This window comes from Trachinotus anak, unplaced genomic scaffold (assembly GCF_046630095.1).
Source record: "Trachinotus anak isolate AG129_WGS33_773 ecotype Australia unplaced genomic scaffold, CSIRO_AGI_Tana_v1 ptg000010l, whole genome shotgun sequence".
NCBI lineage: Eukaryota > Metazoa > Chordata > Actinopteri > Carangiformes > Carangidae > Trachinotus > Trachinotus anak.
In genome coordinates, this window is record NW_027273861.1 from 16,543,419 (window position 1) to 16,566,046 (window position 22,628).

At 39.0% G+C, this 22,628-nt stretch overlaps 1 protein-coding gene across 26 annotated transcripts in view; it reads right to left on the reverse strand.

The window, feature by feature from the left end:
* The window catches only part of adgrl2a (adhesion G protein-coupled receptor L2a), a 94,954-nt gene that overhangs the window by 39,384 nt on the left and 32,942 nt on the right, over positions 1–22,628 (reverse strand). For 25 of the 26 annotated variants that reach the window (XM_071487967.1, XM_071487972.1, XM_071487976.1 and 22 more), the window contains exons 3-4: positions 15,392–15,605; positions 3,603–3,712 (exon numbers count right to left, since the gene is read on the reverse strand). In XM_071487967.1, coding sequence (XP_071344068.1) covers positions 3,603–3,712; positions 15,392–15,605 — 324 coding nt within the window. Of the gene's footprint in view, positions 1–1,919; positions 1,980–3,602; positions 3,713–15,391; positions 15,606–22,628 lie in introns of all 26 variants that reach the window. The other variant, XM_071487984.1, reaches the window with a different exon arrangement.

Below are 22,628 nucleotides of genomic sequence, written 5' to 3' on the forward strand. Positions count from 1 at the left end.
ATAATTTGAGCAATCATAAATTAGGTTCTCCTTGAATCCTGCAACCCTCAAGCTCAAATTAGTGCCGGTTCATATCACAATTTGAATCTGTTGTAATTGTTAAGTCTGACCTAGGCTTCAGTGGCAAGAAGAGATTCAGAAGGATCCATAAATAAACACACGCCATTCTGCAGAAGAAATTCAAATGTCTTGCAGCTAACTACGAGATCAAACGTGGATAGGAAGCAAACAAATTAACAGCAGTAGAGTTCTCAGAGGAGGCCTCAGGCACATGAAACAGAGGAGCCGAGAGGCGGACAGAGAGAGATGGCGTGAAGGAAATCTGGAAAGGAAAGGGGAACACCTGATGGCGTTAGTGGAAATGTAAAAATTGAAATAGCAAACAGTGTGATCAGAAATCAGTCAGAGGATGAAGAGAGTGAGTCAGATAGCCGAGGAGGTTTCCTGCAGATTGCACAGGGAAGAGAGTCAGTCACTTTTAATATAGCAACATTGAAACAAACAAACATGAGACACATCCCCACCCACACTAACCCCAAAGACCCTAAACCTTTCCCACTGAACAGACTTTCTAGGGATTTCCTGCTTTCTATGAACTATTACTAATCAAATTATGAAGACTTTTAATTATCATTGTTAATAATCAGGTGTTCTTGATATGGATGGATGTCACCTGTCAACTGCAGACTCAGTTAGCGGCTCCAGTGTTAAATCAAAGCATCATGTAAACTACACTGAATAAAAATAAAGGATACAAGTGAATACAAAAACAAAAAACACCAAAGGGGACTCAAAACTCATGCTGTTACAGCTTAACTTCAGTTTTCATAATCTGGCCACCACTGTCACATGGAGATTTACTTGCGTGAGCATGTGATGAAAAATGAAAAAATAAGCATTGAGGACTGTGTATGCCCACTGGCACAATTCTACAGTTTTAGGCAGATAGAATAAGGATGGCAACTTTTTTTTTAACTTTTTTTCCCACCATTTCAAAATAGCTTGAACAGAACAGGCTTAATGAAGAAATGTCTTGGCTTTTATGTTGCCCAATTCAGGCTATTAGTGGAACCAATTCAGCGGATGACTCAGTGCCAGGTGAAGGAAAAATTTACTTCCTTGGCTGGGACATGAAGATAATGTTGCTAATGAGGGCAGTTCATGACAAGGACCAAATTATGAAGCCAAAATGATGGGAATGGAGGAAATGTAGGCAACTTGTTGCAAAGGCCACTTGCACAGAAGTGAAAAATCCAAAATTGCTTGTGTGATTATGCAAAGGCATAGACAATAGAATGAATAAATTAAATACCACATTACATTCAGTCAGTCAGCCCAAAAACAACTGTGTATCATATTGTGTTATTAAACTGCTTGCTGTATTTAATGGGACAGACTTTGAGGGGCAGTGGTTACTAGTCAAAATGAGGACACTGTCTGTGGTCCCATCGTTGATCAGCTTAATGGAGATTTAATACGTTTTCTTGCAAAACAACTTCTCAAGTCTTGTATCCCAGCAAATCCAGGGGATCTTAAGCTCCTGATTCACTGCAATGTTTTTAATCACAAATCGTGGTATTTGGCATATGATCTATTCCGTTAGAAAACTAGAAAACTGTAGGTCTTTGCTATCCCATCAGAAAACTGTAGTAAGGGTTTGCTCTGGTGTGGAAAAGCTCAGTAAATCTTCCCCTATGATTGCCTTTTTTCTGTGTTAGTCTGACTTTATAAAATGATCCGGGGTACATGGATTCTTATTTTGGGGAAGAGGAGACAAAGGATTGGTAGGAGGAAAGCAACAAAACACGGAACTTGCCAATAAATCACAATCTATCACAGTTTACAACAGGACTTGAGTGGGGAAGGCTGGACTGGGCTTGTGTGGACTGGATCAGACTGGGAGAACACTAAGCACTTACCAGGGCAGTTGCGATAGGATACATTCTGTGTTCTTGGTCCTATTCTGGTTGGGCATGGACCTTGAGAAGCAAAAAGATGGGGCTACAGACATGCATGTTTGAAACTGCTTAGAGTGAAGTGAGGACCTGTTTGGAATTGTTTTTTTCTTTTTGTTAGACAGACTTCACCCAAACTGGGAGTCCTTGGGCAGAAGTTTATTTTTCACCACACTCTCCTTGGTGCAAGAGGGAGGCAAAAGACAATCATAACAGTGGGTGGACATGAGTGCACCTTGAGGCTAATCCTACTATTAAGGTTTGAGGTAACACAGCAAGACATAGGATCAATACTTCACTTAACTATGAGGCAAGTAAGAATAAAAACAACAAAAAAAGCAAAAGAAAAACACAAGCAGATAGGCGTTTGTGGTAGAGGCTACAGGATTTAGATTTGCTCAGTAAGGTGGCTCAAATACTCATTATTGCTTATTCCATTTTTAATTACAGGTCCTCAAAGCCTTGGATAGGTTAACCTTTAAGTTGTAATGAGTTTCACCATCTAATGATGTTCACTAATGCATTCGGATTTAGCACTGAGGGGAAGAACTTGGACGGGTACCCTGGTAATGAGCTATGTAGAAGTGATGTGTTAAATATAGAAAAGTACTGTAGAATAAAAGTGCATTATTCATATTTGAGCTTAATTTCCTGTTTCATTGCATTCAAAACTGAAACAAATCTTAAGGCGTCATCATTGTGCAAAAAACTCATGTGAGCTACAAGAGCTGCCAAGTACTATCTTCCCATCATTCCCACTCTAATTATTTCAATTCCACCTGATTAGTGATTCTGGCAATTCATCTAAATCTTTGCCATTAATCAGTTTGTAAAGGTTACATGGGGGAATTTCCTTCACAAACTGCAAATGAACATGGCAGCTTAAAGGACAAAGGGGAATTTTAATGCAAAGGGCAATCTAAAGATTGTTTGGGAGCTCAATGGCAATGAATATTTTAGCATCCATGAAGGAGAGAAAATGTTAACACTATCTCTTTCGATGAAATATTACCTTGTTGACTTACGAGTGGAGCCATTCTGTTCTGTTACATAATGAAACATCTGTTAACATATTTCAACACCTGTTGTATGGATGTGTATTAAGCCATCAAGGTGAGCTGTGTTTTCGCCTGATAGACTTCTCCGTACAAGACTTGAGTAATGAAACACCCGCTTGCCATCACGGAGAGTCAGCACAACTTCCCCTACCCTCCCTATGTTCTGCTACCACATAACCAGGCTCGTTGATCCGCTGGAAACACGGTGTGCACATCAATAATAAAGGCAGTACAGAAAAGGACCAAAGGGTTTTACAGGTCATATTTCATGAAAAGTTCATGGTGTGACACAGATGGAAGAAGAGACAGAGGAAAATGGTGCTGGAAGGTGTTGCAGACGAAGAGAGCAGACTGTCTGAACAAGGCAGAGGGAAGAAACGGGACAGGATATGATATGTCACGAAGAGAGAGAGAGAGAGAGAGAGAGAGAGAGAGAGAGAGAGAGAGAGAGAGAGAGAGAGAGAGAGAGAGAGAGAGAGAGAGAGAGAGAGAGAGAGCGCAGAGAAGAAGAGAGAAACTGAGGATGTGAGGGTGAGGGGAAAGGGTAGGAGGGAAAGTTTTCAATTCATGACAGAAGGGTCATACTTACTGTAGGGCACACACTCATACTGGACCTCCAGGTATTTGTAGGTTCCTGGGCAGGGGTCAGGGAAGACGTCTGAACCAGTGATCACAATGCACTGGGTCCGATTGTTGCATCTGTCAGGGGTAAAACAGAAACCAATTTAACATCAATAACTCTTGTGCCTAAATACATCATTACTAGTATTTTCATGCAAAGTTCATCACAGAGGGCATTAAATGCAAAAACACTGTGCACATATGAAGTACAGACCCCTCGAAAATGCAAAAGCAAATGTTTTAAAGTCGTGTTCAGGCTGTGAAATATTCATATTCACCAAGTTAACAGCAAAAATAATGGTGAACCGCTGTAACCATGTAGCAACGCTATTCAGTCTGCTATTAATCAAGTCAGCACCAACCCTATTGCTTTGAACTCAGCTCTCGTCTACTGGGTCTTCTCAGCTATGTGTATAGTGTAAAAGAGGTCCTTTGTGCACTGTACTATTCTGAATGTCTTTTTCAAGAGCTCAGATAATCTGTCTGAATGTGTATAGGCCAATGGAAGACTCCAAAAGGCCCCCTGCCATAATACAATAATACCTGTCTAGTCAATAACTGGCCAACAGTGCACTGCATACCATGGTTTCTGAATGAATCTTTCACCTACAGACAGTTTTGTGCTTTAACTGCTCTTCAACTTTGTCCCTGCCAGATCTGATCAAATCAACGCCACTCCAGCCCCCGCATATCTGTATGCATGTGTGTGTGTGTGGCATGTATGGTGCTATAAAACTCTATGATAAAACTCTATGATAAAATTTGGAATGAAATTAAACGAAATATGGAATTAAATAAAATGCACACGTGCGGGACAAATCAATGCAAAAAATACCAACAGAATCAGATAAAGCTTTATTCACACTGGACGACAACTGCACGGGGGACCTCATGTGATTTTACCCCCCGACCCCATCGGTGTCTGGTAGGGTGCATTTGCACGGGATAAACAAAGTCTGTGTGTTTCACTCAAATGTCCCGACTTATTGATCTGAGCTTGCTCCTTCTCTGAATGGGTCTACATGCTGAGTAGCTAGATGAGCCTCTTGCATTTGCACCCAAAATGCCATCAAAGGTCTCATTAATGATTACCACTGCAGCCTCCATAATTTTAGACCCAGAAGGGCAGAAAATACCAAAATGCTCATCAAAGCTACGCATGAAATTATATTTTTTTTTAAGAAAAAAAAATCCAATGTTTTTGCTATTATACAGTATATATGCATTTGTTTTGTCGTTTCACCAGCCCCTCGCAGCAGTGTCAAAAGTTAATTCTGGTCCCTGCCTTTAACATCTGGAGAGCAGACATTCTAATTGAGCCTGTGGTGTGCTCTGAGGCCCAGGGAATTGCAGGTGACCACCCTTTTGCTGTACTGAAATCATGATAATGACATCAATACCCCGAGCAAGCCATATTTGCTACCAAGGGGACTTAAAATTCTATTGGCAATGTGAGGAGCCAGATCAATAACTCTGTTCTGCTGATTTAGCAGGGACCAGAGATGATATTTGTTTCTTCTTATCACAGACCTGTGCGCCCATTTACAGCAGATCATTGGAAAATGTATTACTGGTTGCATTGTGTTGTGCTTTGGGTTTTGCCTTTGCTTTGGGCTGCTGAGGTAATCACTGCTTTGTGTCCAAATGTTATTAATATAATATTAGGTAGTGCAATGGAGCAGTAGGCAGTTTGTTACTCTTGAGGTGTACAGCACTGAACTGACAGAAAGGGCTGGAAATTGGTGCTCTTTAGGTTTCAAACTGGGAGCAACCACAATTTAGCTGCACACCATGGAAGCATGCAGTGTACTGTGGTTTACACGACAAAAATGTTTCCAGCAACTTAATCAAAAGGCTGCTGCGTTCAAATGAATCTGAATCACAATAACAACAGGAAACGGAATTAGCTATTACATTAACATTTACGTTCAGTACAGTAAGAGACCTTGGAGTAAGCACCAAATGCAAAATCTGTCCAATAAGACAAAGTGCAAGGAGTTCACGTAAAGTAGTGCACAGTAAGTGTGAGTTAGGCATGTTAAGGTGTTAGAGGTGTTAGGAGAGGAGGTACTCTCAGAACAGATGAGTCTTCAAGAGATTCTTGAAGAGAGAGAGAGAGAGAGAGAGGAACGCCCCTGCCCTGATGGCATTTAGTAGCTCATTTCACCATTGGAGGAACCACAAACAAGAACAGTCTGGACTGAGATTGCCTTGTGCGCAGGGATGACAATGCCAGACGATGTTCCTTGGAGGGACACAATGGCCGAGCATAAGCCTGTATGATGTGGCCTTTTAGGTTGATAGAAAACCAGACGCGCCACCACATTCTGGACCATCTGTAAGGGTTTCTCTGTGCATGAAACCATTACAGATGGTCCAGAATGTGGCTACAATACTTCTATTACTACTTCCTCTGTCTCCTATTCTGTTTCTTCCTATCAGCTTGCATGCATTAAAATTATCACACGTTTTTTTTTCAAATACATTTGAAAGAGAGCACTGTTTGTTTTTGCTTTTAGTAATGTGTGTTCTATCACATAGCCATTAGTGTTATTATGTATTTGAATGTATTTTTAAAAAAGGTCAATCATGTGTGAAAAAAGATAATTTCTTTTCAAAAACTTTTAAAAATACATTTACATACATTTTTTACTTTTGTCTTTTTTTATTTATTTTTTTTATTTCACCAACAGTGTATTATATCACATAGCCATAATAACACATCTGTGTTTAGGGAAGATCTCAAGGGGCATTTCACTTTAATAATGACCTTCATGTGTGATAACAGATGAGAATATCAGCATATTGTATTTGTTTTTATGGAAATGAATTACTGTTTTGGAATTAAAACATGCACCTCATGCTGGGCTCATAATGCGCTGCCTTTTTTTGTGGGTAATATTTCATGACTCTGCAGTACTTTCCATATATTATATGGTCACTTTGATGATTCTGTTCCGTTTGCTCATGCATAAGCATATGATGCAGGAGCAATATAAATTACAGTGCTTTATCTAACAGATTCCAATGAGACCGGGAAATGAATGCCTGGTTTATATTAGGCATATGAAACAGAATAATATCAAAAATAAAATTCATGACACTAATGAGACATAGACCTGCCATCGTTTCTCAGGCAAATCTATTAAACAACAGGACATAAGCACTGGGGAAAAAATACCTCATATTTCTTTTGAAACAATGTTGACATAAGTGTTGATAGTTCTTTCTGATATATTGCCCTAATTTTATAGCTGTGGAGCAGGGGTGCCCTGATCTATGGGATTGAGCGACTCTGATTCCGTCTCATCTGTGAAACCTCGGGCATCTCTTGAGACCAATTGAAAAGGCCCTAATGACTTCTTCTATGCATAGACCCAGCCCTCGGATTGAGAGAGAGCATGTAATTGAAATTCTTCCCATAAAAAGTTCAGCATTTTGGGCCTGCCAGGGCACAGGTCTCAAAGTGCACACTAATTAAATACATGTAAAATATGATATCTCTGACTATCTTTTGATAGTCTGAGGCTATATAGTAATTAATCATGTACATAATGAATATTAAGTCAAAGGAAGCTTTTCTCCACTTTTCTCCAGAGTGAAACATTATATTTCTATAAATACCTAGAACGCTCAACAGGATTTTACTAGAGCAAAAGTGGAAAGATTACTAATTCATTTTATCTTGTAATGCAAGAGAAAGAATAATGAGCCAGTTGGAACAGAAGCTCAGTATAAAGATTTAAGCCGAAATTGGTGGAAGTTACTTTAGTTGTGATGGGGACATTATGTTATTGTTTGCTGTTGTTTCTGATTTAGAACACGTCAAGGAAAATGTACAATGCCATCTGTGTGAAAGAAGACATATTCTTATTCATATTTCAATTAAATTAGAAAAAGAACTGCTTCAACTACACTTAACACATTGTGACACATTTTCTTAGTGCGACATCCAGTTTTCCCTCAACCCTGAATATGAGGAGATAAATAGCACAAGAGGTAAAAAAAAAAATCCACAGTTAGATACAGCTATGATATCTCTGAATGATATTTTTACCCATCTACAGTATACAAAAATATTAAGATAAAATAGAAAAAATGTCAAGAATGTAAAGAACAGTTCCAACATATTTTTTCTTGAACTAAAACTAAAATACGGGTAAGACTATCAAATCAAAGACTCTGCCTTGATTGCCTCCATTTCCCCCACCAGTCTGTTAATCACACAGAAGTATTCCAAATGTAATACCATCACATCTCTGACCTTTTTAGGAGAGGCAGACATTAGTACAATTAGAGTGTCATAGAAAATGCTGCTTGGATTTGATGTAAATCTCCTTTAAAAAGCACTCAGCTTCCCTCTGTCAGCAGTTGACACTCTCTGGTGACAGAGAGGAGGGGTGTGATGCGATGCCAACAAGGTGTAACTGATAGCATTCCTGATACCATGTATCCACATGCAATTTAACCTTTTCCACTGCCATCATAAAGCATGTCAGAGGAATAATTGGACATAAGGATAATGTGCTAAATGAATAATAAATTGCCATGAGCAAGAAAAATGCTACAAAATGTATTTTCCACTAACAAATGTAGTAGGTGTAAATGGTCTAAGGACCACAAGAACCATAAACCACTGTAATTCATATCTGCTTTTCACTAATCCATTTCTCAGAAAAGATAAAATGTCATTTTAGTCTGTGATATTGTGTATTCCGTTTAGGTGTGTAGCAGGACTGTAATCTGTATAAATGAAAGCAGTTTATTAATATGTACCTCCCTACCTCTAACCTTGGTAACAATTCTTTAAAAATCACATGTTAATGTGTTGAGTTTAAAAAAAGAAACTATATAAACAACTACTGGATTGTTAAAACTCCTAAAATTTGATATTGGTTTTGGTTTCAATAATCAAGTTATCAATCAGACAAATCACAATGCTTGGTCTTCCGAGCTGAGGACTGCTTTCGCAAACAGCCCGTACCCTCTAGTTCACATGTAAATGACTGAATTAATTTCATAAATCAATATTCAATGGAAAAAAAACATAATTACAAATAGATTTGTCTTTACTTGCTTTTAAATTGAACCAGTGCGGAAAGTCATGGAGGTCTGTCATGACCAGTTAAAGTTGCGGATGCGACATGTGCTGCTCATGTGACTTGACCAGTTAAGCTAAGGATAAGAGGCTCCTTGATTGCTAAATGCTAGATTGCTTTACCTCAACTGCCTAATTTTCTATCCCCCAACACAAAGAGTTCAGGCAGCCTAAGCAGCCACTTGGAATTCATAGTATGAAAAAGAGCAGCAGCAGAAAAAACAATCGCTGTGTAACTGGAGGAGAAAGGCGACATGAGTGAGGGGAGCACATTACAGAAAAAGGCACAATCTACTTCCTGGTGCTCCCAGTTTGAATTTCAATCAAATTAGCATCTCTTAAACTCAAAGTGACCCGTCTAGCTCCATTTCATCTGAAATGCTGATGAGGTTCATGGCACAATTATCAAGGCAGACATCTCTCTCAAGAGGCAAGCCTGTTGATAGCAGACAGGCCATTGAAAAATTAAATCATTTCCAGGGCCACAGAATGGCAGTAAGAGAAACAATCTGTTGCAGACAGGACACAAAACACACACACATGCCAGATTAATGTTAGATCTATAATCACCCCCAATATCAGTATATTAAGACCTTTTTCTAAGGGGGTGGCCCAATAATGTTTCAGGAAATAGGTCGTTAGAAATTAACCATTTGCATCCTGCTTTCAACTTGAGGTCTGACCCAATATCCGGGTAGGACATCCCAGAAATTTGTAATTACTGTCATATGCTTGTGTTTATGCTATTTTTACTGGAGCTGCCAATGGTGCTCGACGGGGGGATTCCAGGCTCTTACAGGGTCGGGAGGAATGCTGTCTGACTCACATCCGTCCATCAACTATTGATTTTTAAACCAGCAAGGGTACATCGCCATGCCACTAAAGTCAATGGAAATACTACTGTGACATTCTGCAGGTTGAAATGTGACCTTTATAGGACAGCAGAATGCAGCACAAAGCCGAAGCTACTCAGGAATGACTTAAAAACAACAATGATAATGTCCTGGAGTGGCAGAGTCGCAGTCCAGACCTCAGTCCAACTGAGAGTATGGAGAGGGTGAATAGTTAAGCGAACACCTATTTTACATTTACTCAGAATTCCTTTGTACCATGACAGGTGAATATTTACAAGTTTTAGAGAACATCATTGAAGAAAATTGGTGGAAAAATTGCATCTTATTGATAAGAGAAATATTGTCATACAGGGGTAGGCCATATTTGTGAAAAAGATTTTGCCATGGTACATGTAATCTTATATTTAATGAAAACTCAAACATGTTAAATAGTTTGTAAGTGAAGTAAACAGACAAGAATGTCTGTTTGGCTAATCCAGTCAATTAAATATCTGCAAAACCAAGGTAGTTTTATTGGTGCAAAAAAAAAAAACATATGCAAATCCAGTATCACCATAAACCAGTACTGGTTATTGATTTGCAATATTGCCCACAACAGCTGAATACATCCAGAGATGTTTAAGGGATAGCTTCCACAGCAGATACGATATGGCCTACTTATATTGGTAAACTTATCAAAATCAACTTCCACATATTTTAAAATGCAAAAAAGTTTTTATTTACATTATTTTATTCCATAAGTGTTATCCGTTGGCATTAGCAGTTGTTTGCTTTATGAGGACCACAGACAACTGTTCATACACTTTTTAATTTATCGATATAGTCTTGAGTAGAGAGCAGTTTCATGGCTCATGAACTCGTGTGAAACGCCCAAGCTGAATCTGGATCTCTATGAAATCTTAATCTGCTGTGCTTTAAATAAACACTAAGACTGTGTGTACAGAGAAGAAGAACAAGGCAGTGTGCTGTCAGGCGGCAACAATGGAGCTCCTTGGAGAGCCCTGCAAGCAGTCCTGTCACTGATATAAATAGTGTAAGCGGCATCATTTAGTCTCCAGAACTGCTTCTCTTTTATTGACAAGAACTTGGAAAATACATTAGATTACATGCTAATATCACCGGGTCATTTTAACATTACAATTCAGCTGTTTTGCGCACCCCCCCCCCCCCCCCCCCAGTTAACTTTAGAATATTTGTAAAAAAAAAAAAAAAAAAAAAAAAATCTGTCACATTTAATTTGTTGAGATATAAAATTGAAAATTTTTAAATACCCAATGGTGACTGGTAATGGCCATTTTCTTGATAATTAATTAATGATTAATAATGGAAATCAACTCAGTCTACCTCAGAGCTGTCTATAACCCTGCTGATGAATTTCACATCCTCTGTTAGAGAGCTATCTACATTGATCATTCTTGTCAATGATACGCTCCTTAGAAAACCCGTGACCCACAAGCATGGCAGGACCCCTCCATGTTATGTTACAGCAATCAATGACTTTGTCATTGAATACTTACAATGAAGCTCATTAGTCAAAGAAAATTCAATAGCTGTAAGCCACTTATTCATATTGTATATCTTCATATGTTGTTTTTGTGAAAATTATTAGTCAGGATGTGTCACTGTCATCTTTACTACTCCTCAAGCTACTGTGATAAGGACTGGTGGTCACATTTAAATCAATAACAACGAGGCACTGGGTGGTTAGTGCATGTACAACTAAATGTATTGCAAAATAATATGAATATATTATAAATACATTTAAATTTCAATGTTTATCTGGTGGACAATATCTGTGTGGGAAGAAAGAGTTGTGGTTGCAATCATTATCATTATCATCAATGCAGATGAGGAAATGTAATTATTAAAAACTAAAATCCTGAAAAGAAGAACATGAAAAATCACCCAGCTGAATATTATCATCAATGAATTAATTATTTCAAACTGTACTGCCATGCAGTTCCACATCTGCTGGGGAGGTGTCCACGTGAAAAATTCCTGTACAGATTATCACCCACTTGAGTCGACTAATTGCTTGCAGCTGAATGTTCTAATTGAGCCACAACAGTCCTAAGGCTATTTTCATAAAATCATTGTGCTCATGAATATAATATGCCAGCCAGATATAAAAACAACTTGGAGTGCCAACAGGATCTATCAAACTCGGTGAAGCCTCAATCCAATTCTCCACACTTCAGGACCACATCAATTTCGGATGTTTAAAAGTGAACACAGTCTTCCACACAAGTGCTAATGTGATTTTTCCCACACACTTAAATTAGTAGGCCGGGGTAATTATAGCAACAAAATATTTTTGGCACATCAATGCTTTATTGATGGAGACTGTACAGTAGGAAATACTAGTTTTTCCATACACAGTGTGTGCAGAGTCCTGCCCCACATATGGAAACTTTCAGCTGGGTTAGCCTCAGCAGGAGCCACAGCGCAGACCAGAGTTTTGACTTGTGGAGAAGTGATGGACTCAGATCTTGCAGCGATGAAACAAACACTGCAATCCAAATAGGCAAAAAAAATTCACCACATTTCTCAGATGAGGATAATTATTTTTGGCAGCAGAGCTATTGTTTCATTACATTTGCTTCCTATTTTAGTCTATTCTTGTAAATAAATGGACAAGAGAAGAAAAAAAAATCACTAATTAGTCCCATATGCAATCTTGGGCGTTTGGCAAGCTGTCCTTGAATCTATTTTCATGACAGTGGAACGTTTTAAGTTTCTTCTCTGATTATGCGAACACTGTTTTTATGATATTGACTATACAGGATTAGCATTCATTTAGGATGAGCATTGAACTGTGCAACTTCAAATCACTGGTTGATTTTCACATAAAAAATAACCTCAGTCTATTCTCACATATGGTCATATATCTCAAAAGAACTTGCACACATAAAAAAAGGATATTATCTATGTACTTGTACTTTATGTAAATATGTGCCCATCACTTTTTTTGCATCAGATGATTTTCTTCTCGTGGTATCTGATTTAAATTCTTGTGAGATTCTTTTTGTGTGATTTTTTTTTAACCCACGCACCAGAGAGAGACCTCTTGTATCGCAGGACCTTTTCTCAGAGCACATGGATTTCTCTCTTTGCTCTGAGCACAATAGCTCAGTGGTGACATTGAAATGCTAAAAACACATTTAAAATAACATCTGAACTACATCCTCTGACACAGTTAGGATATGCACATGAGGAATGAACGCGAGTCATCAACAGAGGCCGGTGGAGAGCGTTTGGACGGGACTGTTTGGGATTTGTTGTTGAGTGGCTCCTGCTGGGTCGGTATTTGTGCTTCAGTGGACTGTTTTTGTACAAGCAAGGCTGAGGGCAGCGTAATACACAGGGTCACAAGCAGGGAGCAGGCAGGCTGCAGCCTTTCAAGACAGACAATGTGAGTCAGCTATCTGGCTTCATCAAATAGGGCTTGACAATAAACCCCCTGAATACAAGGGCTCTACTGCTTTATTTCATTATTTTTTATTTCCCAAGGCGACTTTCCAGAGTTGCTGACGGTCTCATACCGTCCAATATCTCTCTCTGTGGCACTCATATGTCATTCCATCCTGCACACTTTGGCTCAGATGGCATACCTATGTGACAACTGGTCTGTATTAGGTCTCATGTATACGGTGTTGCCAGTGGAACCCTGCCGAGGTGCGTGTGTGGGAACAAGAACATGTACCTCCGTGGGTTTGTTTTCCCCACTAAATCATCCGTCTTTGCACATGAGTGATAGCTACAGAGACAGTGGCTTTAAAAATGTGGGGCATCTCTGTGGTCAGTGATCAATCAGTAGGAGTTTAGGAGATGATGCAGCATCTCTAAATCGGCCCTGCTATGTGCCTGTCCTTAATCTCACCAACAGGATTTAGCAAAGGCCAAACACAGAGGAGCAGTACGCTGATGTTAAGGAAATGGTTGGCGAGGTATTCAGATCATTTAACTGAATAATGACTGAAATCAGCATTACCGCACTATAAATTTTACTGTTTTTACTATTTTAAGTGTTGGCAACGAAACTGACTTAAAGTATCACAAGTACAAGTGCTAATTGTGCAGAATCATCATGTTATTGTTAAATTATTGTATTATTTATTGTACAATATATTCAGTGCTTAAACATATAAACAGTATATGTAAACATTGTAGAAGGAGCTAATTTGAACAATTTTTACATGCTGTTGGTCAGCTTAATCTATGATAGTGCATCACATTTAATAAACTGATCATATGTTTTGTTTGTAAAATGTTAATATGGCAGCAACTAACAATATTTGAACAAACTAAACAATATTAGTCTTTGAATAGTAGTAGTAAAAGCAAATACGTTTCAAACTTGAAATACACCATTGAAGTATACGTTTTTTTCCACTCAACAGAAATGCTTCACATGTAGCACATTTTGCTCTTGATTATTAGACTTAGGTAATTAATGATACTCCATCTGGAATTCAATTGTTTGATTTTTATTAAAAAACATACGCCCACACACACACACACACACAGACACACATACTTGTACTTCTATCTTTGTGAGGACACTCATTGACATAATGCATTCACTAGCCCTTTACCCTAACCTTAACCTAAACCTAATTCTAACATTTTTAAATGTTCTGAATAGAAAAAACTTTACCTGAAACATTTTCCTTAGTGTCTAATTTACTGATCTATAGAAGCTACATTAGATTACTAACAATCCATTAATCACCATTATATGGACTGGAGTCAGAATTAGAGGGTAAGTGTGTGAGCCTGGCAAACAACTGTCAGATTTTAGTGACCAAAGCTGAGAGAATAGTGCCTGAATATAATCATTTATGACCAGATTCATACCATATTAATGTATTAAAACAAAAATAATTAAACCTCTCTTACAGAACACACATGTAAATTTTTCTTTTCTTTCTCTGTTGTTTTATTACACACACACACACAGACACACACAGACACACACACACACATTAAATGGATTTCGCTAAGAGCAAGGGGCTCAGCCTCACTAATAAGGCCAAACAAAGCTAATAGTAATAGACTGATGTTAGCACACTTAATCTAGATTGCACATTTGCAAGGTAATGTATTTAACAGAGTAAATTACAATAGACAGAAGAATTACCTCCTTGAAGCCAGATTAGATCTGCAGTAATGTCAAATGAGGAGATTCTGAAAACAGCTCTTTGTGAGAATTTGGTTGACATGTTCATATTCTGAAATGTGAGTTTGGCATCCATCGTGAGTTTATTAGTGCGCTCTCTGACTCTGAATTTTTTTTTTTTTGGTTTGTTTTGTATTTTTAAATCTCCTCTTTTCTGTGTATCAGCCCTGTTTCACCTCCCAAGTTATGATGGAGTTTCTAATTCTCTTTCGTTCAGGTTCAGCTGTCTCAGTATTGGTGCTAACATTAATGTCTTGTGGGTTATTGATGCTGACAGGCTACTGTTGCCTTTTTCTTTTTTCGCTCCACACTTACATTCAGTTTTGCTATTTTCGATAGGGTAAATCAATCTTACGACAGCCCTGTTATTCTCCTTGGAGGAAGAGTTTACTCCAAAGGCAAAGGATGCAGAAGATTATTTTAAACATGGGAAAATGGACGGCAACAGGGGCATCAGATAAAATGAAATGGTTGACTGTGGTCCAGATCTCATTGCTCAGGTCAACCATGCACCCGCTACTGTTGAGCTGTCAATGACTTTCTAAGGGTCGTGTTACTCTGGCAGATACCTCATTTTGGAATGTTTTTTTATTTTTGGTACTACACAGAGATGTCTGCAGTTTTACCTTTGTGACATGATCTTGTAGGCATCTGGAAGATAGCAATTGATGTTCTCCATCTGGAAAGGGTCGGCATCGCAGATCTTGTCGTCTGTTCGGCCATAGTTGGCACTTTCGATCATTATGACATCACTTCCTGGACAACGCAGATCGATGGGGTAACCCTCACAAGACAGCTCTCTCCGTACTAAGCCGAATGGCAGGGCAGCTCGACTAAACCCTGAGGGAGAGGAGAGAGAGAGAGAAAGTGATCTATCAGTGCAAATCGAAGAGAGATGTATAGTTCGGCTGACACAGGGGAAGATGGTATGAAAGGCAGAGGACACAGGATATCACAGTTGGAAGTGCTGAATACACACAAAAGCAGCATTTTTGAGCCTGTTCATTCTTTTATATTTTTTAATGAAGTTGCTATAACTGTTTAGCAAAATGAATCACACCGATAATGTGGGCAGTGAATCTGAGCCTGAGATACATCAGTATATTGAGTTTAGATCTCAACTGCACCAGTGAGTCAATGGTGTTAGTATGTCATCGCCATGTCTGAACTGGTCCCGACAAAAATCTATAATTGTCATTAAAGTCTCGTTTGTCGGGTAAAATGTCTGTGGCATTGTAACCCCTTATGACCGTCTATGCGCAGGCGACACACTGATAGAACACTAATAACCAAGTGTGACAGCTGATGTGATGGAAAATATTTTACTCCCCCAAGAATTGATTTGGTCATGCTTTTCATTTTTAAACAATAAGCCCCCACTGTTTTTTTTTGTTTTGTTTTGTTTTGGTTTTTTTTTTTTGGCAAACTGCTGTCCCGTGTTTCATTTCAATATGGGAACACACTGTCATCGCTGAGTCTATCACACAAGAGACTTGTGGTTTATTTGCAATGCTCATTTTTCTATCCAAAAAGAAAAAAAATTACAACAAGCATCTGTACAACATGAGCGCAATTTAATCCACTTTGCAGTGCTGACAATCGAACCGAGGCTATTGGGAGGCTGAAAAAAAAAAGAAAAGTTTGTGTGTATGCGCGCGTGTGTGTTTGTGTGTGTGTGTTTGTGTGTGTCTGTCTGTCACAGACAGTGAGGGGTAGGAAAAATAGCAAAGGAATCAATATTGTGGCTTTGTGCTGTGCAGACGTGAACCACTCCAAAAGCTGTACACAAAATACCATTGATGTACATACATGAACTATACCAACCCAGATGTGTAATATTTTTGGTCAGAGTAGCTTTTTACAACTATGGTATATGTCAAGTATTAGATGAGAGTGGCAAAAGCTTAAAAAAGATTCCCAGCTGCCCATCTGTGGACTTTGACTCACAGCACTGAATAATAACTACAGTTTCCCTGCAGCCATTGCTGACCTAGTCACCTCATCCAGCCATTAAATAACAGTGTTGTTATTGTTATTATGTTGTTAGTGTTTCCAAACCTCTATTTTCCTAATGAGGTTTAGTTTACAGTTACAGGAGAGAAAAAAAATGTCATTACAACTTCTCATGCAACTTCTCATTTGTTTGGCAACCGGACAAGTTGGACTGATCAACGTCTGCAGTTGGTGCACTTTTCTCTTTTCATGAGTCATCCTGTGAGACAGTTTACTTAAAGGCACTCACTTCAGCTCTGTTAATGTAGCCTGGTATGGCTGAGTTCATTTTACCCTATTGAATGTTTCGTTGGTTAATTACCAATATAATTATCTTTGTCTGATTGAATGCTATGCTACAATAACAGGGGATTAGCATATTGTATTGTCCCCCACAACAGGAAATGCTACTGTGGTATTTTACAAAGGGAGATGAATGCCAGTTTGTATTGCCTGATCTTCTGTCTGTGCACCAATCAGGTGAAACTCCTACTTCTGAAAGGTGCTCGGTGAAGAGCTCAGGGTAAACAAAGGATATAACTGTATGGAGGAGGGTACCTGCCCTGGACTATCTACTCTCTATAAGACTTTATTTGTTTAGGACCATACAATCATAAGGGAAAGATCTTTTTTCCTCTACTTGCTCTTTTTGACAGCAAACTTTCTCAGGTGACCAATAGTCATGAAAAAGTAAAGGCTTTCAAATATGATAGGTTTCAGCCGTATTTCATTTTTGCAGCTCTTTTGTCTCTGGAGTCGAAAAGAAACGCTTAAGGTGATAAACAATTTATCAGAGATGTTGGCTTGAGAGAAAAAGCCCAAGTGGAAAAAATGAAAACACGGCATGTTAGGAACAGGACTTGACAGCCAATCTCGAGTTCATGTCAATGCACTACAGCATAGCTCCATCAAAAGTCAGCAATGCCACGTGTAATAACAGTAAGAACCTATGTAAAACATCAGTCAATGCCACATTATAATTTCTATACTCGAGCCGTGACTTGAAAATGGCAGCTGTACAATGGAGACACGTCTGCTCTCACCAGTTGTCTCATCAAAAGGAAAACGCCTTTGAGATTGGCTACATATGGCTGCAAATGAGATATTTAAAATATCTTTAAAATATATAAGTTGAAGAACTGAGGCTATGGAACCCACACAACCACGTAAGGAGAAGAAAACGGCATATTATGTCACACCAGTCAAGAGCTGTTCTATGTCATACAGTATGTCATCTAATAATCTAATATATACTGTATATATGTATGTATGTGTGTGTGTGTGTGTGTCTCCGTATATGAATATTATCAGCACTTAATGCATTTCTTTGTTTTAAATTGCTGAGAATGGACTGAACCCTAGTTTGTCTTACTATAGAGGTCACATAGATTTCACATGGATCAGCTGGTCAGCAGTTCCATATGGCTGGGTGGGATACATTAGCTTGCACTGGCCTACTTTGTGGCTGGAAGTGATCTGATTCTTTGGCCATGTGCAAGACTTCTGAGTTTGATCTCCAAATCCGCAGCCAAACCCACTGATGCTGTGTCCCAGGAACACTGTTAAAACACTTAAATCGCCCTGTAGAGACTTTACAATCTCAGCTTCTGGTTTTATGATTTAGAACTGATGCAGTCTCTCTGCTTAAGTAGGAAAACAGAGGCTGGAGCGATGAGGAGATAAATGTGTGCTCAAGAATACCGTACGACTCCTACTGAAACACACTAGCAACTTTTCAACCATGCTGATGACAGGCCCTGCAATAATGGTACATTTTCGTGTTCAAATGTCTGGAAATCAAACAAAATTGCTGCCCTCTAAGCGCATTTTATTCGCCGGCTGGGTTTGTGTATCATGAACCAAAAGCATGGTTGTAAACAACCTCCAAAAGCCTCTCTATATTGATTGGGCCTGAGGCTGAACTACTTTCTCACCCTGGTGTGGGATGGTATTTTTGGTATATGGGGAGATGAGTGACATGGACAAATCAATATGGGGACACCCAGTAGTCCAGCAATCAAAAAATTCAATGCAATATGTGAGATTTGTGGTCTTTATTTTAATATCTAAAATTCAGTAAAAGCTATATTGAGTGAATGTAATTGTGGTCGAGTGTAGAATTAACTTCCACAGAAAATGTCTTCTCTTAAAACAACAAATTTCACACTATGATGAGTGTGGTCCTGCAAAAGCAATTTTCAACTGCAATGTCAATATACAGAAATAACCACTGGTTAAAACATAATAAACAATATACACAGCTACACTGACTTCTCAAAATCTTTTAAGTTCTTTTATATTGTATAATGGAGGCTTTACTTCAAATAAATCCTCTTTCTCTGTTTCCATACTAATAATATGAAGACACCAAAACACCATCGATCATGCTCTGGCTCGACAATGCACTGCAATTACAAGACAATAATACAATCACAGTGAAAGTGAATCTAACATAAACAAAATCCAATGCTTACTGTCTCACTTAACTAAATAAATTCATTATTCAAATGAGCCAGAAAGGTAATCATTATTTTGCTCATGGTGTCATTAGCATAATTATTCAGGGTATGCATGATATGAAAATTATTTACTCTCCATATGGTAATAGTAAACCATGTTAAGAATATCAATATGTACTGGATGTTTAAATATTGACTCCCTTTACTTTGAGCCTTTTTTCTCTTCTGAAATCACATCTTGAATGAACTCAACTGTTTATTGGAGCAGCTGAAAGCACCTGTTGCTATATTGTGTTTCGAGGGCCTTTGTACTTCTGAGCTTTCTATGATCAAGAAGAGGCTGCTGAGCTAACAAAATGGCGCCACACATAACGCGCACCATTGGTGCGCATAGGTGCAAAAGCAGAGCCACATGACTGCAGCTGAGAGGGATTTTAAGTTGTGTTTGTTTCTAGGTTGTCACACAGACACTGTTTCATGCTCAAATGGGAAATTCAGCGGTGTCCTCTTCGCAGGTCGCATACGCTCCAGACACCTCCTCAAAGTATGAGATGTTACTGTACTTGCTTTGATGTACTTTCACGGTGTGATAGTGCATCCACACCTCTACAAGACTTGGTAAGAGAGATTCTTATCAATCTAACACCTAAAGGGAGGAATTTTACATTCTCTGCACTAATTAAATGGCAGGACAGCAAAAGATCAAGGTATAGTTGATTAGAATTACCAGCTCGGAGCTGCCTGCCTCTGCCAACCAGTAAAGTTGCAGTTATATATTCTTGTATGTGTTCACATGCTTGGCCAAGAAAGCTGATTCTGATAAAACATTAAATTGTAGCCATGACAGGAGACAAAGCTTCAAATATGGATGTTACCTCAAAGAAGCTACAAATTCTAAACCCTGGATGCTTCACATAGATCCTTTAGCCAGCACCAAAGAGGAACTGTACAATCGCCACAGTTTCAAAGTTGGCACCAAAGATGAATGTCACCAATTTAGTAACTCACCCAATGTTTAATATGATCACAATCTCCGCCGCTATTCCTGAGCTATAGTGTTAAATAATGGCCAGAAAAGTGTTTTTACAGAACGTTATGACGTCGCAGTAATGTTGACCTTTGACCTTTTGGATATAAAATGTCATTACTTCATCATTTTATCATATTAGACATTTGTTTTAAATGTTGTCATAATTAGCATATGAATCCTTGTGGTATGGCCAAAAACATGTTTTGAGAGATCACAGGGACATTGATCTTTGACCTTTGACCGCCAAATTCTAAACAGTTCCTCCTTGATTCCAAGTGAAAGTTTGTGCCAAATTTGCAGAAATTCCCTCAAGGCGTTCCTGAGATATCACATTCATGAGAATAGTTCAGAGAGACAGACAACCGCAAAACATAATGCCTCCGGCCTCAGCTGTCATCGCCAAAATATTATGTGGAAAGCTCAATCCTGTGACCATGGCAACATGGTGCAGCAGAGACATTACTGGCCAGATCCTTATCGTGGCCTTGTTGACACTCTATCTAATCAGCCATTCTGGTCACCCACCCACCCCCACCATCACAACTAGAAAAGCATTTCAATTCCTCTTCATCAGCTATGTGGCAAGCGTTGAACTGAGCAGTGATCAGTGCCATTGTACAAAAGCAAAGCATTCCACTGGGGCTCTCCTCTTTCTTTCCACAGACCGAAATCAGATTGTAAGCCTTGAGATTACTGTATATTTTACAACCAACAAGTGCAAATTAAAATTTGGGTAGTTTTGTGTTTTGCCTACCAAATAAAACATATGATCACTCAACCTTTTAACATGGGCTTATTGTACATGCTGTTATCACATGCTAGTAATTGATTTTGATTGGTGCACAGGACCTCTATTTCCATGGGTTATAACACTTTATTACACCAATGAGGAAGCTCTATTTAAAGCTTCCCAGGCTGGCATTTACCATGTGTAACCTTTGTGATAACATCAGGCTCATACAAAATCTGCAGCTGAAGAACCATTAGAAACTCACCTACGTAAAGGGGATTAATTACGTGCCGTCTCTCTCCGGTGTTGTAATGTTTTAATTCTGTTTTTTCTTTTTTTCCACAGATGAGCCAAATCAATTGGAAAGTGACCATCTGGTAGGATATGATTGTCACTGAAGCAGAGGTAATAAACAAGATGTCTTCCTATTTCACAGAAACAAGGAGTCATTAGGATCTTCAGCCTTGTAGGGACAGTCTACCACGTAGTCCCAGAAAGCTGTTACCATGATCGATCCAAGGGACGTATACTGAATGAAGGACATAAAGAACATGTAGAGTCGAGACAGCCAAAATAAAGCTTCTGAAACAGCCATATGTTTAAATGCTGGCAACAAACCTGAGCCTCTTGCAATGAAGTAAAATAATTTCACTATTGCCTAGAGCTGATTATGCAGCATAACTAACAGAGGAACTATTCTGCTTTTCATCAGAGCTATCTTGCATCTAGTAACTGGTTTTCATATTAAAATGACCCTTGAGTTACACATGCTTCTAGAGTTAGTCCAAGGGAAAAGCAGAGGCTGATCAAAAGGCCTATTCAGCCACTCACTCTGCCATCATTGTGGCCAGAGCACAAAAGAGGTCTCCAGATTATTTTGATGTGAAACCAGATAATTTTTCTGTCGAGAGCCAATGAGAAGTGTAACGGAGACGCTCCTGATGCTTGTCATCTACCGTTAGCGCAGTCCTTTGATTTTCCTCCCTGTTCTGATGGGAGCTAAACAGCTGCTTGTAAATGAGCTAGCATCTCTCCTCGACGCTGCCATTATTCTGTACTCCTGAGCCGACAAGGTCGCTTGCTGGGGGGGATTTGGGGTGAAAGAAAAGTGTGGCCTATAGCATTAGCTCGGAGACACAGGAAACACAGCTTGAGTCCTCCAGGTTCTGCCACCCCACCCCTTCCCCCCTCCTCCCTATGGTACAAGCAAAGGAAGTCTGTGAAGGAAAAGAAACCTTTAAGTCAAGACTCTTCCCACAGTGCTGATTCTATAATCCAGAGATATCCTTTACAACAGCATGTATTCTTAAGAAGTCAGGTCCACACAGGGGAGAAGAAAGAAAATATTGCATATATCCTGCAAACAGCAGGGCGTGAGGTAGACTGCTGACTCTGTGTGGCCATTGTAAAAAAGAATTACACCACTGGTTTGACAGATTTTAATGTTCCTCTGAATTTCTTAACATTAACTTTAACTCAAGACTGTGTTTCTATTTTTTTCCGCTTTGTCTGTTGAAAGCTGATGTCATTTTTGGGCATGGCTAACAGCAAACGACAGTCACTTATGCAGAGTTTTTTTTCTGCTCTGTAATACAGCCCATAACATCTGTAGGTTATTAAACTCTATGACAACTGATGTTGCAACTATGACT